Source organism: Asterias amurensis, chromosome 13, assembly GCF_032118995.1.
Source record: "Asterias amurensis chromosome 13, ASM3211899v1".
NCBI classification, from domain to species: Eukaryota; Metazoa; Echinodermata; class Asteroidea; order Forcipulatida; family Asteriidae; genus Asterias; species Asterias amurensis.
Genome location: NC_092660.1, coordinates 6,297,033 through 6,314,587, shown reverse-complemented (window position 1 = coordinate 6,314,587; position 17,555 = coordinate 6,297,033). Strand labels below are relative to the sequence as shown.

At 40.1% G+C, this 17,555-nt stretch overlaps 2 protein-coding genes across 4 annotated transcripts; one reads left to right on the top strand and one right to left on the bottom strand.

Moving 5' to 3' along the window:
* Positions 1–14: 14 nt before the first annotated feature.
* Positions 15–14,035, top strand: LOC139945807 (probable proline--tRNA ligase, mitochondrial). 3 transcript variants are annotated; one of them, XM_071943247.1, is made up of 13 exons: positions 15–140; positions 963–1,175; positions 2,150–2,327; positions 3,787–3,860; positions 4,245–4,325; positions 4,976–5,048; positions 5,430–5,537; positions 6,961–7,086; positions 7,630–7,783; positions 9,067–9,202; positions 9,647–9,829; positions 10,237–10,374; positions 13,907–14,035. In XM_071943247.1, exons 2-12 carry the CDS (start codon positions 972–974, stop codon positions 10,345–10,347), a joined length of 1,428 nt encoding a protein of 475 aa, XP_071799348.1. In that variant the 5' UTR covers positions 15–140; positions 963–971; the 3' UTR covers positions 10,348–10,374; positions 13,907–14,035. The 3 variants fall into 3 exon arrangements, with proteins under 3 accessions (XP_071799348.1, XP_071799347.1, XP_071799349.1); XM_071943246.1 differs by lacking the exon at positions 13,907–14,035 and having other exon boundaries at positions 10,237–10,791; XM_071943248.1 differs by lacking the exons at positions 15–140; positions 13,907–14,035 and adding an exon at positions 290–366 and having other exon boundaries at positions 10,237–10,791.
* LOC139945809 (uncharacterized) lies at positions 11,416–17,492 on the bottom strand. Its single transcript, XM_071943250.1, has 9 exons — positions 17,017–17,492; positions 16,168–16,315; positions 15,890–15,997; positions 14,919–15,047; positions 13,895–14,101; positions 13,337–13,422; positions 13,070–13,122; positions 12,457–12,627; positions 11,416–12,085 (listed from the first exon to the last, which is right to left on the bottom strand). Exons 1-9 carry the CDS (start codon positions 17,161–17,163, stop codon positions 11,854–11,856), a joined length of 1,281 nt encoding a protein of 426 aa, XP_071799351.1. The 5' UTR covers positions 17,164–17,492; the 3' UTR covers positions 11,416–11,853.
* Between the last annotated feature and the right edge of the window lie 63 nt (positions 17,493–17,555).

Genomic DNA, 17,555 nt, shown 5'->3' with positions numbered 1-17,555 from the left:
CAATTTGAGCCCACCGCACCACAATCACCGCATATAACTGTCATTCACGGTACATCTTCACACACGTGTTGCTGTTGACTGTGTATTAAGTGTGTACTTCTACTTCTCAGTGTTGTTGAGTGCATGCTGTTTGGAACCAGGTAAGTTAGGCCACGGAGGTGATAAACTTAAAGGATGCTGCTATTCTCGCCCCCTAAACTTAACAGTTATTAACAAGCTTGCCCCAACCAAGCCGACCCATGCAAAAGTGGCACCGCTAACTATTAGTATTACCGACTCGCCCTGGTTGTTACAAACTACAAAGTCGTCCCCCTACTCACTGTTGCTGGGCATGCCTGACAAAAGACATACACAATCTGATCAGTAGTAACTTGTAAGCATGATAAATAAGAAGCCTTTTTTAAAAGTTGTTTCCCCAACCATGCCCCAACTAAATAACATCTGCTCTGGGGTGACTTTGCTATTTGCTAGGTGGGGATCGTCTCCCGGTTGTGGGAGACGATAGCCGAACGAAGCTCATAGTTCTCTAGAGGGTAGGAGTAGCATCTTTGCTAGGCATGCTAGGCAGTTAGGGGGCATTGTCAGGGGGCGACTTAATTGCGATATCGAAACCCTTCTCCCGAACTGCCATCGGGAGGAGGGTTACGCTGTCGCAACTAGGGACGACTTTGCATGCTTTGGGTCGACAGTGGCTGGGGGTGACATTGTCTGCAGGGGGGACTTTGCAGGGGTCGACTTTGTCTTGAGGGCGAGCTTGCTAGGTAGACAGGTAGAGGGCGTCCGGACATGCCATCACCGTAGACAAATATTTCCTTAGATGCTCAGAATGCTCGGATGAAGGTAGACCAAGTATTTCCTTCCTCCATAGTCCATGGTAAACACCATCCAAAGCTTCAAACATCACTTTGTAAGACTAAAGTTGGTACCCTTCATTATAATTAAACTTTTATTATGCATTTCAGTCATTCAAGATGAGAGGGAGCAAGCTAAGCTGCATAATGTGGAGGCGAGGTACCAGTCAGTCATGTCTCGTTGGCATTGTTAGTAACACAGAAGTATCGCACAGTTCAAGGAGGCCGTGCAGAGGGTATCACCAAGTTTCTAAGATGTATCAACCGTCTCACGTTTTACCTCAAGGGACTCGGCAAGAGGAGCTGAGCTGTAAAAGTCAACGAGTAAGTCCTTCCCTCAAGACTGTGTTATTTTAAAGTTTTGTTCAAACAAAACCTTCTTCCAGAGCAGCAAATCATTGTTGCGTTTCATGTCACAGGAAGTAAGAAATAATCACACAAACAGTGGAATGCCAGTTCGTAAGGATGTAGGCATGGTTATCATCCACTAGGAGCCTGGCTGGTAGAGCTTAATGCACTCCCTTCTCTAATTGCAATTATGTTATTGCAACTATATACCTTCTCATTTTTTTACAAAGCAATTATTCTTATTCTTAACTCGCATAAGAGCATAAGTGTCACGACCGGGTATCGAACTCACACTCCGCTGATAACAAAACACCAGAGCTTGGTTCCGGTGAACCGCTCTCTGTCTATCATTCTGACCTATTTCAAAGGTTGACTTGGTCTGGCACTGGCCTTCTTCGTGAGGTGAATTGGACAGGCATCAATCTTTGTACATCGTTATTTTGTGAATGCTGTGTAATACATTATTAGCTCGCATGCTGAATGCGTGGTGCTTTATGTCCCTACATGCAACAGAAGCCTTTAAACCTGTGATGTGCGACTCGTTATGACTCTTCTATATCTTTCCCCCAATAGTTTGTTCAGCCTCTAAACTAGAAGAAACCACTGCAAATTTTTAGAACTTGTAATTTTTTCTACAACCACTCACTCCCCTGAGAGCAGAGGTCGCTCTAAGCTGTGCTGGATAGACAATGTAAAAAAGTTAAGTAGTAAAGTGTAGGAGAGCTGAGAAGAGCAGTGATTGAAAGAGAACAGGTGCTGGCGGCGACTCCAGGAGTGCACCCCCATTACAAGTTGATGATGAGGCGACCACGATCGCTAGTCTTTGCCGAATGATGATGATGATGACTCCCCTGAGAAATAAGAACAAAAACATTCATGCCAAGTCAATTGTTCCCATTTATACCTTAAATTTCAACAAAATCCCCTGTTTTTTTTTTCTTTCCACCTAGCTCATGATCGAGAACGGTTTGATTAGACAGGCAGGTGCCGGCACATTTCATCTTCTTCCTCTTGCTCAAAGAGCTCTAGAAAAACTCCTCAGGGTCATCGATTCAGAGATGAGAGAGGTCGGAGGTCAGAAAATTACAATGCCATCACTTTGCTCATCCTCACTCTGGAAGAAATCAGGTAAAGTTGGAGTACAGACCCAAGCTTATTATTAATAATATTAATAGTGGCTGTTTGTTTAGTGCACATATCCGTCACTCAGTGACGCTTCTGGCTGGGTAACATACAGTATTTCCTGCAAGGTATGTGGGAACTACGTTTGAATTATGAGACCTACATAGCACCATGTAATGGTTTACAAGGTGCTGTGGTGCAATATGCTGCAAATCAAACCAGGAACACCGGGGCAAGCCCCTTCTCTTTTTGATTAAAAGTGCACTGGGTTTTTTTTGCAGGCGTTTCACAACACACGGGACCAACAGCATTACATCCCATTCCAAGGATAAAGCATCGTGAATAAGTGTCTTGCTTTTAAAGGACACAGGTGTCACAACTGTGACTCTAACCCGCACTCTGCTGAACAGAAACACCAGAGTTTGAATTCGGTGCTCTTTACCGCTAGGCCATGACACCCACGGCACGCTTCACTTTGGATTATAAGTTTTCCTGCCAAAATTTCCAAACTGAGTTCTGGTTGATGTTTGTAAACGCCCGGAACAAATTCAAAGCATTGGCGTCCTCTTTTGGTTGCAGTCAGTTGACTTACTAACATAAATAAGCTTCTACCTTGCACTGGCATGCGCAAAATGGGGTCTGAAATCCATTTTTTTCTTATTTTGAATCCCTGATTTCAGAGATCAGTGTACTCAGTGTTGTGGCCGAGCGGTTAAGAGCACCGAATTCAAACTCTGGTGTTTCCTGATCAGCAGAGTGTGGGTTCGAATCCCCAGCCGTGACACTTGTGTCCTTAAGCAAGACACTTAACCATTGCTTCATCCTTTTGGATGAGACGTTAAGCCGTTGGTCCCATGTGTTACGTAGCGCATGTAAAAGAACCCAGTGCACTTATCGAAAAGAGAAGGGGCTTGCCCTAGTGTTCCTGGTCCAATCAGCAGCAAAATCTATCAGAATTAGGTTTCATATTTCAAAACTTAGTCCCACATCTGGCAGGAAATACTGTATGTAACAGCGCCAGGAGCGTCAGTGGGTGACAGACATGTGCGCTATATAAGAAGCCACAAATAATAAAATAATAATAATACTCTGCATATTGAGACAGGTCCAAGATTCAAGCATACCGTTATTAGTTATCGCACAAAGGCTAATGGAATACAGAAAATATAACACTTCTGCATACCATTGCCAACAAATAGTAAATTTGAAACCCAGCTTAATGCAATCAAAATTGAACCAGTCGTGCAGCCTATTGATATTGAAGGATATTATTGGACCAGTGATTGCTAAACTAGTGAAAATGAATTACATCTTTTTATTGTTGAGTGCTGATTCAACGAAGCATTCATTTTCAAATGAAATTGATGAGCCTGGTGTTCGTTGGATTTTTGTTGAAATTGGCTGGGAATCCTCTATTTTGAGGTTAGGCAAGTAAACATTTCAATATTTTGTTTTTTTCTTTCAGGTAGATGGGAACAGATGGGGACAGAATTATTCCGGTTGATAGACAGACACAATACTCAGCTGTGTCTAGGCCCAGTAAGTTCTGCTCTGGTTATGCTCAAATTTGTTTACAAAGAAACTGTAACTGACTGTTCTAAGGTACAATGGCAACAAATGTAACCAATATTCAATGTTTTCTTTCAAAAATGTGACCATCCTAATCTGGTCTTGAACACATAATTATGGTCCGGTAAAAATTTTAAACTACAAGCCCTGAGATATTGTGGGTTTTCCCAAAAAATTGGGGCCCTGAACTTATTGTCTTTCAATTATCAAATGGCACCAACTAAATCAGTTAATTTAGTTTTTGATTTCTTCCCAAAAGAGAAAGGTCACTTCCAAAGTAGTTGTATTTCTCATGTTATTTTTCTGATATCTTTTAGTCAGCTTTTTCATGTGTTTAACTGATATCCTTTACAGACTCACGAGGAGGCAGTTACTGACATCATTGCGGCTGAAGGTGCCATGTCATATAAACGCTTTCCGATCAAGCTGTATCAAGTAAGTAGTTTGGAGTTTGTTTCTTTTCATTTCATTTCATTTATTCTGTTTGCGAAGCAAAGGACTTTCAGAAAAGCAAACCTAATGACTGTACTAACAAAGAACCAAATGGCGAGAAGACAAGGAAGGAAGTTTCAGTTTTAGATGTGGGAGGAAAAATCCCACACAGTCGGTGCCCTTGTGGTCTCCCCTTTCAGTTGTGGATCGTGGCTTGACGAAGCTACATTTAGCCTTTTCTCCAGGCCTCTGTTTTAGATTTCTTCCCAAAAGAGACAGGTTTTCACAAGGGTATTTGGAAGTGTCACCCTTGTGAAAACCTGTCTCTTTTGGGAAGAAATCTAAAACCAAGGCCTGGAGCAAAGGCTAAATATAGGTAAGCCCTTATACTCAATCAAACTTTCCCAGTTTTTTTTTTCCGAAGGCAAAATATCATGCCAGACTTTTATGTTTCAGATCTAGTGTATAATTAGAGTTATGTGCTTAACAATTCGGGTACGCTTCACCAGTAGGGGGTGCTAACACAGCTAACTGTATCAAGCAAACAATTTACATTGACATATCGCATAGCTGGTGGGTTGTGGTGCACCTACGAGCCAATCTCTGCATTTAACTTTTATAGTCAATAACTCATCGTGTAATTTCATTTTCAGATAACAACTAAATTCAGAGATGAACCGCGCCCAAGGTTTGGATTACTGAGAGGAAGGGAGTTTATTATGAAAGGTAAAAACTGAAAAAGAAAAATATTTATAAAGTTTCGTGCACATTCTTTGCATGATTTCATGGCCTCTGTTACCCTGGTCTTGACTTTGGCACCTCTTCAAGTGTTTCCCACAGATTTAAAAACTTTCAAGTGAAAGTGCCCTTTACAAAATAAAAGCGGCCTTGCCCTCTAACACATAAAATTCCAGCCCTGTCATTTGCAGTAATGAAATTTACAGATTGCTTGTACGGAGTGTTAAAGCCAAAAAACTATTTTGAGTAATTTCCAATAGTTTCCAGTGCCTTGACTGAAAACCTGAATATGAGATTTTATACTCTTCCAAAAACCAATGATGTATCCTTGTAAGGTGTCTTGTAAATGCCATGTAATTTCTTTAACAGATATGTACACATTTGACTCAAGTACTGAAGCAGCTGTTGATACGTATCAAAGTGTGTGTGAAGCCTACACAAGACTCTTCCAGAGACTCAAGCTAGACTGTGTGAGAGGTACTTGACTTTTCTACTTGCTTACTTTATATAGGATTTGAGGCATTGCATGGTGAGGTATCAATATATATTTGAGTCTCCTGACGATGTATTTGAGTCTCCTGACGATGACTAGAGCAAGCTAGTCAAAACGTTGAGACCAACCCAAGAACTGACTCCGCAGTAGTACAGTTAATTACCATCCTATAAGCTAAAGTAGTAGTCCCAGCCTATTTCTATACCATCCGCCCAGGTAATAGTTAATAAGCAGGACAGTTCTTTTCAGAACTTAGAAGTCTCCCGAACACCCAAACAATCTACTTCGCGGTAGTAGAATTAAACAAGACAGTTCTCTAAGAACAAACTCTACTTGGCAAGTAGATACACACATGGTGTTACCGCAAACCAAATATATATTGCTTACTTTACTTCTGAAACAGGTATTTTCAACATTTTTTGAACACAGTTTTCAAAAAGGGCCAAACAGTCAGTCCTCTTCCTAATGTTTTGAATCTCTATTCAAGAATGCTACCAGGCACAAGGAGCCTTTTAGTATTATTAATTGTAGTAACTATATCCATTTTGGTTTTACCCATATATGTACACCGATGTGTGTTAGCACTGTATACTCAATACTTTCCTGAGCTCTGTGCACAAAATCACAGTCACATTACTTGGGTGCTAACACACATCGTTGTACATGGGTAAAACCAAAATTAATATTCTTTATCCCAATGCAAATTTCCAACTATTAGTGCATAGTAGTGATAAATTTATAATGCATCATCTATCTAGTGTACAAGTGTTGGTTCTTTACAGAACCGGTGGTTAAATGACTCACGACTTCTTCTGAAGATGATTAGAGCATACTGATCGAAACGTTGAGTCGTTAACCACCGATTCTTTTCAGAACCAACACTCCTCAAAGAAAGATATTCACATGGTGTTACCGCAAAGCTCTCTTAAGCCGTGTTCGCATTGGACTAACCAGTGGTTAACATTCCAAAAGGGGAAACTTACCAGCGTCCGCACTTGGATTCATTTGACTCGGGTAAACTAACTGAGACCGTGGGTAAACTAACCGAGCTGGCCCCCTGCGTGACATTGAATAGTTTGATAATAACAAAAATATTATTTGTTTCCATGACAAAACATGTCAGCTTCTTCGGGCCACGGACCAATGGGAGATTGGACTTTTCGGCTCGGTTAAACTGACCTGGTCAATTTAACCGGGCACCTTTGGCTCGGTTAAACTACCCATTCGGGTCGGGTAAGTTACCTGGGAGGAAAACTTCCTGGGCTGTTCGCATTGTACTTAAAATGGGTAAGTTACCCATTGGCTCGGTTAGTTTACCCAAATTAAGTCCAATGCGAACAGGGCTTTAGTTAAAAAAGTCATTGGAAAATAAATGGAAATATTGGCATATTTTTCCTGTTTCTGCAGTCGTTGGTGACACTGGTAGCATTGGAGGTAGTCTATCCCACGAGTATCATTTCCCTGCACAGATAGGTGAGGATGAGTTATTCAACTGTAGCAGGTGTGGACTGGGTGCTAATGGAGAAACAACAGGTAGGTGTTTGGGTGGTGACTGGGTGCTAATAGTGAAACAACAGGTAGGGGATTGGGTGTGGACTGGGTGCTAGAGGAGATACAACAGGTAGGTGTTTGGGTGTTGCCTGGGTGCTAATAATGAAACAACAGGTAGGGGATTGGGTGTGGACTGGGTGCTAGTGGAGATACAACAGGTAGGTGTTTGGGTGTTGACTGGGTGCTTATGGAAAAACAACAGGTAGGGGATTGGGTTTGGACTGGGTGCTAGCGGAGAAACAACATGTATTGATTTGGGTGAATTGACTGGGTGTTACTGGAGAAATAACTGGTAGGGGATTGGGTGTGGACTGGGTGCTAAATTAGAGAAATAACAGGTAGGGGCTGGGTGTTGACTGGGTGCTAGTGGAGAAACAACAGTTATGGGTTTGGGTGTGGACTGGGTGCTAGTGGAGAAACAACAGGTAGGGGGTTTGGGTGTCAGAACAAACTGATCTCAAGGATTATTTACTTAACATATTCCCACATTCCTTCTTCATGGACTTCTATTGTATCCACCAACAGAGGGCAGCAGACCACCATGTCAAGAGGGGTTGAGCGAGAGTGATTGTCCAATGAGATTACAGAAAGGGATTGAGGTCGGACACGCATTTCTACTCGGGACTAAATACTCAAAGATCTTTAATGCCAGTTATCAGGACCCAACAGGAAGTAAGAAGTATGTCTTTTCATGCTCCTCCACCCTTAGTTTTAATTTTGTAATCGTATGCTGGAAATTGTCTGACTTTGTGGATAGTACTGAAAACTTACATGACAGTTTAGTAGATTTGAAAATCAAAAACTTGGAAGATTTTATTTCAAAAAGTGGTAGCGGTTTTGAAATATCAGCAAAAACATGGTTTTTGTTTTACTCTTGCGAGCTGACATGGCCATTCATTTTCTTGAGTACATCATTTTATCCCAAGCATGTCGTGTTAATTCATGATGACGTCAAAGGAAAACTGCAATTTTGAGACATATTTGTGTGGATCAATATGTTCTTTATTATTTATCACTCTCTTTATATTCAGTTATATTATATCAATGCAAAGCTGAAATGTTCCGCTTTAAAATGAATACTAAACTTGCAATGATGACATGTTGCTAGACTTGGCCACATGAGTGAGAAAGAAACACAAATCAAATGTGCCAAAATTAAAAAAAAATTGTTACTGTATGAATGACTTCTTTTTTCATGAGGTATGGAAATAAATATAATTTTGAATGAATTGAATGAATTCATTGAAAAAAAAAACAATTGACACTGTAATTCAAGCGAGCAAGGCAACTTACTGATCTTAATCCACTTAATATTGAGACACGAAGTTCAGTAACGAGTCTTGCAAATACCCAAGCAAGGTGTTTTTCAAGAGATTAGGGTAATAGCGGTGGTTTGGTCACTGCTGCAAATCTTTGTGTAAACCATTCATGGTTCTGAAGCTTGACCGGTTTGATTATTGATCATTACCTATTGACTGTTTAGTACAGATAACGGTAATTTTGGCACATTTGATTTGTGACTTTGCCTCATTGTCACTCATGTAGCCAATTTCAGCAACATGTTATCATTGCAAATGTGGTATCATCAAGAAGAACTCCTCAGCTTTGCATTGATGTATAGCATAATACCACAGAGAAATAAATGATACAAGCATACTTGATTTAAAAAAGTTTCCTAACTTTTTGCGAGCAGTTTACTTTAAAAACATCTTTCTGAACCATATGCATTTCATAACAAACGAGTTTGAACACTTTTCATAGACCAACCCGCCCCATCCAAGGCAACATGTCTCTTTAACACACATACATCGGTGTATGGGTAAAATACAACCAAAACAAACAAACAAACAAACAAACAAACAAACAAACAAACAAACAAACAAACGAGCAAACAACAATTGCTTATCACAAGGCCTTCTCAGTTATTTTCAAAACCTGATTGTATTTCTGTCTTTCATCCAGGTTGACTGAGATGGGTTGCTATGGTCTAGGGGTGACACGGATCCTAGCTGCATCCATAGAGGTGTTATCCACAGAACAAGAGATCCAATGGCCTTCCCTGATAGCCCCTTACCAAGTATACGTCATCCCGCCTAAGGTAAATTTACAATTGCAGGTTTCAAGGCATTTTGTAACCGTTTTTGTCTGTGTAAACGTGTAACCGGATGATTGGTCAGTTAAGCGTGTAACCGTGTAATGTCACAAGCTTAATTTTCATGGGTGCTAAGTTAGCCCTGATGGTCCTGGTTGCTCCATGGCTCAATTTCCAGAATTAGGTTACCAGCCAAATTACCATGTCATAAGTCCATTTTGTGACTGCTCAAACAAATGAACCCCAAACCCTCTGCAGTAAAAAAAAGGTTTGCTGCGAACGAGTATGTGCTGCGCATGTTAACAGTGAAAATCCGACTATAGTCATGTGGCAGTTAATTTGAATTCACTATAGAATGTGTACTGCAAACTGCAGTGGTAAGCACTTACTAAATCAAGCTTTAAGCTTGAGCTCAACTAATGGGCTTTTTAAACTTTCGTGGTTCAACAGAGAAAAAGCAAAGAAGAAGCGGCAATCCCATTGGCTGACGAATTGTGCAATGACATTGGTCATACCTTCCCCAGACTACAAGATGAGCTGCTATTGGATGATAGAGATCACATGACCATAGGTCGCAGGCTTACTGATGCCAAAAAGCTGGGTTACCCGTATGTCATCATTTTAGCAAAGAGAGTAAGTGTATTTATCTCAGAATTTCATTTTTTTTTTTTACGTTTTGATACCTGCTGCTAAATTTTAGGGTTCCAACTTCCTCTAGCTACCTGGCAATTTCGGTGGTGTAGTTGGTAATACAATGCTGTAGAGGTTGTTAGCTCGAATCGCACCCGAAAGTACCGAGTAGACAGAGCTAACACAAATCTGTGTACGGGTAAAACCAAAATTGATATTGGATTCAGAGAGTTGTTTGCCACGGTTGAACATAGTCATAAGTGTTGGGCTGACAGGCTAGGACCTCTTATAGAGTATGTTATAAAAGCAGACTTGGAGTAATTTTCTTGAAGAAGTACATTTTCATAGCATTAATAAGCTTGATAATTAGTTTATTTACCCAGTATTTATTTATGTATTTGCATTTACAGGCACTTGAAGAGCAGCCTCTCTATGAGTTACACACAACCCACCAAGGAACAATCGAGTACCTCACAAAAAGTGAATTAATGAAGACAATTGCAGCCATTGATGTTGTATGACCTGTCAGCCATTTTCTCAGGAATGGGGTAAAGTGAAGTTAACTTCAGGCTGCGTTTAAAGGCACTGGACACTATTGATAGTTACTCAGATCATTGTTAGCATAAAAACTTACTTCGTAACGAGCAATTGAGAGCTGTTGATGGTATAAAACATTCTAAGAAACGGCTCCCTCTGAAGTAACATAGTTTTTTAGAAAGAGGTTATTTTTCACTAAAATATTATAAGACTCAAGGCCTGAGGCTTTTTTAGGCATCTGAAAGCACACAAATGTGTGCTTTAAGGGTGTTTTTTTTCTTTCATTATTATCTCGTAATTTTTATTATTATCTCGTAATTTCGATGTCAAATTAAGTCCAAATTTCCACAGGTTTGTTATTTTATTCATTTATGTTGAGTTACACCAAGTGAGAATGGTCTTTGACAATAACCAAGGTATCCAGTGTCTTTAAAGGTTACGGCCAATCTTTGATGATTTTGAATTGAAGTTTACTCTTCACCATAATGTTCTAATTTTTCTATCACGTTTATGAAGTTCTAACTTTTGTTGTAAGTTGTTGTTGATGTCCTGCCGGCGAAGCAAGTGGAAGGGCCATATAGTAATTGTGCGTGCAAACATTGTCCGAGCGATAACTTAAGAGAGATTAAAAATATAAACTCCAAACTTCGTTAGTGGATTAGTCTTGGGATCGCCCAGAAGCCTAAATTGTTTTGGGACCCCTACATCAAAGACAAAGTCATTAAGGCTAAAACAAAAGAAATGTCATACCAGGGGCCCTAACTCACAAAAATAAGCTATTAAAAGTTAGATGAAATTATGCTACAAAATAAGGTTGCTAAGCAAAATACCATGTGACATGTACAATTTGTAACTGGTATCCTGCTAATCTTTGGTCGGTGATGAGTTATATTACATTGTAGATATATTTTAAATGCTTAAACTCTTTCCCAACTAAATTTATTATCTGAATTGTCCCATTGGCCATTTGTATCATTGAGGAAGAGGTTGACATTATAGAGACGATCATGTTTCAAAACTAGGGAATAAATTATGGCATCAAAGTCAGTTCATTAGTGTGTCACTTGGGGTTTTATTATTTAATGATGCATGATAATATATCATAGGTATTTGTCTCATACTTTATAATTACTTATATTATATTCAAACCCCCATTTTTTGTCCTGTGACAATTAGGTAGAAAATATTACACCCTAATACGCTTTGGTTCATTCTTTCCTTGAATGCCTGTAACAGTAAAACTGGACTAGAATTAGAATAGCAGGGTTAACATTGGGCTTGGAATCAGGGTTAAGGTTTGGGTTTAATCGCCACCTTTCGTTGATTGCATTTCAAACTAAAACCGGGTTCAAAAACTGTGGTAGCAGAGGTTGGGGTTAATAGGTTAGGGTTCAATTTCCACCTATCCTCGACCGCATGCATCACTGAATCTGGACTTGAATTGAAGAAGCATATTTAGCAGGTTTGGATAAAAAACTAGTATTCCGAGGCTACGGTTTGAAGGTATAAACATTGAGCGTTCCCTCAGAGTAAGCAGGAATGAAGACCTCTGCATACCCATCCCCATCAATGTCTTTGATGACTGGTCCTCCTATGGTTCCTTGAGCGTAGAATATAGACGTCATGGTGTAGGTCCACACAGAGGGATCATTGTCTGAGGTGCTCTCAAACAGGTAGACGTTACTGTCGTCGTCTCCAGTAAGGAGAATCATGGGCTTGTATCTAAGATATAAGGAGAATCATGGGCTTGTATCTAAGATATTAGGAGAATCATGGGCTTGTATCTAAGATATAAGGAGAATCATGGGCTTGTATCTAAGATATAAGGAGAATCATGGGCTTGGATCTAAGATATAAGGAGAATCATGCCCTTCCACCTGGTAGATAAACTTTTTGAAATTCACTAAATTGAGCTAAGGGCAAGTCCATGTATTTTTTTGTGTAACGTGTAGGTTTTGCTTCAATAACATAAGCACATGCGAGTTTTAATGAAGCCTGGAGCTCACTGGCACCGTGCCATCCCATTTCTCAAGTTCCAACCCTTTTCTCATATACTGAGTCCATGTGAGGTCAAAGGTGAAATCCTAACTTACCTATCACCACGTGGTTCTGGATAGAAAGCGCGGGGAATCCCTGGCGAGCCGTTCCCTTCCGTTATGATGATATTGCTCGGTATGAAGCCCTCTGCGATCACGTGACGTTTCCATGCACCCGTGCGGAAATCTTGTGGGATTTCATATGCTACAAGCTTGCCATTTTTGTCACTGCGAGAAATAAATAAGCACATTATGATGAGGGGTTATTGTACATGTTCGAATCCCTTACTAGGTGCAGGTGCCATCACCTCCCCCCGCTTCAGCACTACTGCCCCACCCCCTCCCAAAGACTCAGATAGCATTGAGTATGTTGGGATATACCAAGTGAGGATTATGGTCTTTGACAGTTTAAGGTTTAACAGCTTCTGACCGGCAAAAGATGACCAGCAGCAATAGTCCATCCCTGCTGCATACACTCTAAACAAAGCTCCCGGGCCAAATTTGACCTGGATTCAGAGTCCCGTTGAGCTTGACCCATTTCTTGGTCAGCATGACTCGGAAACATTTTCAACATGACCAAGAAATGGTTCAAACTGACATAGAATCTGAGGCAATTAAAATGAATAAAAACTACATTTGTGAATTTTGATTGTAAATGGTTCATACTTACCTATTTACAGATACCAGCAAATCTAATTGTCCATCTGCATTCAGGTCAACAAGCTGAAGGGGCGACAGAAAGATAAATTAAAGACAAGTGATTATCAAAATCGAGGTCCAATTTATGTTCCTTGTCTATAAATGTCGGTTTGAATTACTTGACATTCCATGTTAATAAATATTTTACTAATTTCTCCACATAATATTTTCACAACCGGAAGATGTAATACAAATGCTACTTGAAAAGAATTGATGACGATTATGGATCTCTAATCACCTCGATATCAAAATAACGCTCATCAACGATTTCTTCAATGACTCGGTGTTTAATCTTGGAAGGGTCGGACCAGCTGGACGAAGGGTCTAGAAAAAACAAAGCAATAGAACTTTTTAACAAGTTAGATCATTTTATGGAATTTGAGGCATTGCATCGTGGGGTATCAATAAAGAGTAAATTTTGTTTGCGGTTATTTGTCTGCTGTTCTTTTCAGTACTTGTCTTGCTTTATATTTTACTACCGTGGAGTAGACTTTCAGAATTCGGAAGACTTCCCAGTTCTGAAAAGACTGGCCTGCTTTAGCTAATACCTGTGCGGAAGGTTGACAATCGGCAGGGGACTACTACTAGCTTATTAAGTGGACTTCTCGTTATAAACTTCAATTCTGCGGTATGAGTTTGGTCTCAATGTTTCGGTTAGCTTGCTCTTGTCATCGTTAGCTCGATTTATTACAAATCATTTGTCACACAATGGCAGTATCATCGTTCGGTAAAATATACCTTGTTGCGTCCCAAGGATATTATTCCTACATCAGATGAAGATTTTTTTCTTTCTTACCTTCTACCCAAGACAAGACAAGCTTCTCAGCGAAGTATTGTGCACTGATGATGACCTCAAGCTCCCTGCCTCCCGGTATCGCCATCTTCTCAAACCTGAAGAAGAAGTCCGTGCCAGAGAAGAGAACGTGCGGTGTCCAGACTCGACTGAGTGGGTTACCGAAGCGTGGATGCTCAAACCAAAGCATCTCGGCTACAGCTTCCCCGTCTACAAATAGCAATAAAACAAACATCTTTAACAACAACAAAAGGAGTGAGAAGAAGAAAAACAACAACAATACCACCACAAAAACTACCACAGCAACAGTAGCAGCAGCAGCAACAACAAAAACAGTAACAGTTATGAGCAGAAGAGCAACACCAACAAACACCGCAAAAACAGCGGGAGAAAGAATGAGAGTACAACAAAAACTAACAACAACAATGGTCAGCAACAACATCAGCGACAACAACATCATCAACAATAAACTTTTGTGGAATATGGTGGAATCAAATGAACTTTTGTACTTCTTAAAGTATTGTCATACTGAGTTTGTAGAACAAAACATTAGTACTTTCTATATTATATAATCATGTATGAAAGTGTTTAAAAAAGAAAAATATGCTACAATGCAAATAAGTACAATGCAGAAAATAATATGCAATGCCAATTTTGCATATGATTTAGGGTTAGAATTCAATAGACGTGTGAAAAAATAAGTTGGGGGTATTTTGAATGAATGCAACCAGTTGCCCTATATAACCCTATATATATTTCATATATCCCTTTTGAAGGTGAACAAATGGGTAAAGTTATGGTTTTCATATACAAGAATAAAAGTCTGTTTAATGTTACCGGAAAACATCAATAAACCATCTTTTTTGTCAATTGACTTCCGTCCGTGAAATCAAGTTTTGTGCAAAGTTAAACAAAGAAGCTACTTGTAAAACTCTTATTTGGAGTTTAAATAGTATTGAAAATTCTGATCCAATTCTGATTCTGATTTTAATATAAGATTTTAAAATAATAAAAAATTGGAACTTACCATCAGTGAGGTACGACCTTGCTGTCAGTGCATCAATTCGACCATCATTATTCATATCACTCCACTGTACTCGATGATAAAACCAATCAGTTCTATCCTGAACGCTATTGGATATGTCATACGTTGTAGCTAAAGGCAAGATTCAAGAACAAAAGACAAGTTTCTTTGATCTCTGGTCGACATTTTTGTAAATGAGAATCACGGCAAATGAGAAAGGGCTCAACCATGAAAACAGTTATACCTTCTGCTCTCTGTTTTTTTTGTTTTTGTTTTAAAGTTAAAATCCCATTTCCCTGATATCTTGCAAAATAAGTTTGAGCTACATAGTTAAAATGAAAGCCATTTGACACTTTCGGTAAACAGTGGTCCAACGGGCCCACACTTCGTGTATCACAACTTTTATATAAAATAACAAACCTGTGAAAATTTAGGCTCGATCGGTCATCGGAATCGGGAGAAAATAACGGGAAAACCCACCCTTGTTTCCGCACGTTTCGCCGTGTCATGACGTGTGTTTAAAATAAATCCGTAATTCTCGATATCGAGAATTGATATCGTTTTAATGTTTTCTAAAAAAGTACAGCATTTCATGGAATAATATTTCAAGAGAAGTCTTTCACCATTACCTTCTGTAAACCCTGTAAGTTAATTGTAATTTCTGTACCGAAAGTGTTCAATGGCTTTAAGTGGCCAGGGCAAGGTCGTTTACCCGCTGGATTTTTGACAACAGACTGGTCCGCTGCCTCATGCATTGACTCGTATTCGTACACAACGCTAAAATGTTTGTTACAGTAGTCTACTCCACCCAGCAATATCCAATTTATCCACCATGGCTCAAGCCATTCTTGAAAACTTTCTGTTCAGAACATCATTGTTATACCAGTATTTCATCTCCTTTTCTTTGGCTGTAAAACAAAACAAAAACAAACACCGAACGACCACATTAAACATGGCTGTTATTGTCTACGTACCTGGGACCATTATACCAGCATCCATAAGCGCTACAGCCCCACGGGTCTTGGTCGGCACTAAGAACCCCGAAGTTCCCCACCAGATGTCCGCTCGACCAAATACCTCCTCTAAAAGTGGAAAATACGAATTCAAATAGTCACCTCTTTTCAACTGTTTAAAGTTTCCCCTAGTAAACATTATATTATGGTTAACCAATGAAACTCGATGCTCATGTAATAGGTAAAGTAACGATTACAAAAGAAATTGATATCTACGAAAGCGTATTGCGCAAACTCACCCGGCACTGCGCCGACTTCGTTCGGCCATAGCAACACGCTCGTCAGAACCTCTGCCTTGAGACCTTTGCCGGACTGAATCTGTCCTGTGACGTCACGGATGACGTACACGTTGTCGGTTGACAGTGCAGCGGAGTTGAAACTCGATACCTGCAATCGAAGCAGAATCCTATGTAAATCAACTATTCTGTGAAAAATAATTTATTTCAAAAGGTGGGATAGCGTGACTGTTTAAGACAACGCCGATCTGGAGCGGCTGTGTTCACGCACGAAGGGCAATCCGCAATTCGAATATATATTCTTAAAAACATTTGTGGACATTTTGAAGTAATGTTTTATTCTGTATTGCATGAAAGATTGATGATGTCGTATGCTATGTAGATCTCGTTTTGAAGTCCGTAATCCAGTTAACGGCTAGGTCCTCAGTCAGGTGAAGGGCTTTGATGCCACCATCAAGGTGATAGAGTGGGTCATCTATCATGTGCGCATCGTCTGTGGTTCTCCACAATCACAAAGCGGAGATGCAAGGTAGCCCCACTTGTGTAGGCTGCTGCGGCACGGCCCTGCGTCTGTACGAAACCGGTTTAAGACGCACCAATGGCCGCGGGGGAGGTCCATTCCCGGCAGTTGGATGGTGGGGTCAGCGACCAGGAACTTGTGGGGGACGTTGGTGTGGTCTCGCCACCGTATGCGCCATAGATCTTCTGCTGTTGCTGCACTGTCCGGGACATTGGACCAGATTGGGTTTCTAGACTTAAGTCTAGGCCTAGGGTGGAAGTCGAGGTCTCTGAGGAGAGGTTATGGTATGGTATATAGTGGAGTTAGCCTCGTTGAGAACGATATAGACTTACCACAACATCAAGTAGTCCAGTCGTCGGATCAGTCAAAACTTCTGCAATGGCAGCGAATGGCATGTCAAGTGTTTCTATCTTACGTAGCTGCCATGCTTGGCTGAGGGAAACCCAGGCTAGCAACAGTAGCAAAGCATCGGATCTCATTTTTTTCTTGCAGTGGACCCAAAACAAACCTCTGGGGAACTCGCATGAGCTTTTTATACGCACTGGTGAACTTCACTCTTATTTTATATCCAACTGCAACATCACTGCTATGGCAAACCAATTTTAATAAGTCCAATTTGCCTAAGCCAATTAAGCTTGTGGGAAAAATACCATATGGTTTGAATAAAAGATCTCCGATTATCTTTTAAGAGAAAATCGGATTTGTGTTAAAAGGTGATAAAATATAATCATTTAATAATCATTTAATCTAAACATGTGGTATAATGTTAATGATACTTATAGTAATTAACATAGAGACGTCGTTAGCGACAATTTATACAAACCTATTAATTCACCTGTTTTTATTGAACCGTTAGATCCAACAGCTTGCA

What these genes read in the sequence shown, in the direction of transcription:
- LOC139945807 (XM_071943247.1), top strand. Translation starts at nt 972, where the DNA reads ATGAGAGGGAGCAAGCTAAGCTGCATAATGTGGAGGCGAGGTACCAGT. An exon ending in CTCACTCTGGAAGAAATCAG is followed by an intron (nt 2,328 to 3,786) that starts GTAAAGTTGGAG and finishes TTTTTCTTTCAG; the next exon opens with GTAGATGGGAACAGATGGGG. An exon ending in TCATCATTTTAGCAAAGAGA is followed by an intron (nt 9,830 to 10,236) that starts GTAAGTGTATTT and finishes TTGCATTTACAG; the next exon opens with GCACTTGAAGAGCAGCCTCT.
- LOC139945809 (XM_071943250.1), bottom strand. Translation starts at nt 17,163, where the DNA reads ATGAGATCCGATGCTTTGCTACTGTTGCTAGCCTGGGTTTCCCTCAGC. An exon ending in TGCTGGTATAATGGTCCCAG is followed by an intron (nt 15,048 to 15,889) that starts GTACGTAGACAA and finishes TCTTGCCTTTAG; the next exon opens with CTACAACGTATGACATATCC. An exon ending in TTGCTGGTATCTGTAAATAG is followed by an intron (nt 12,628 to 13,069) that starts GTAAGTATGAAC and finishes TATTTCTCGCAG; the next exon opens with TGACAAAAATGGCAAGCTTG.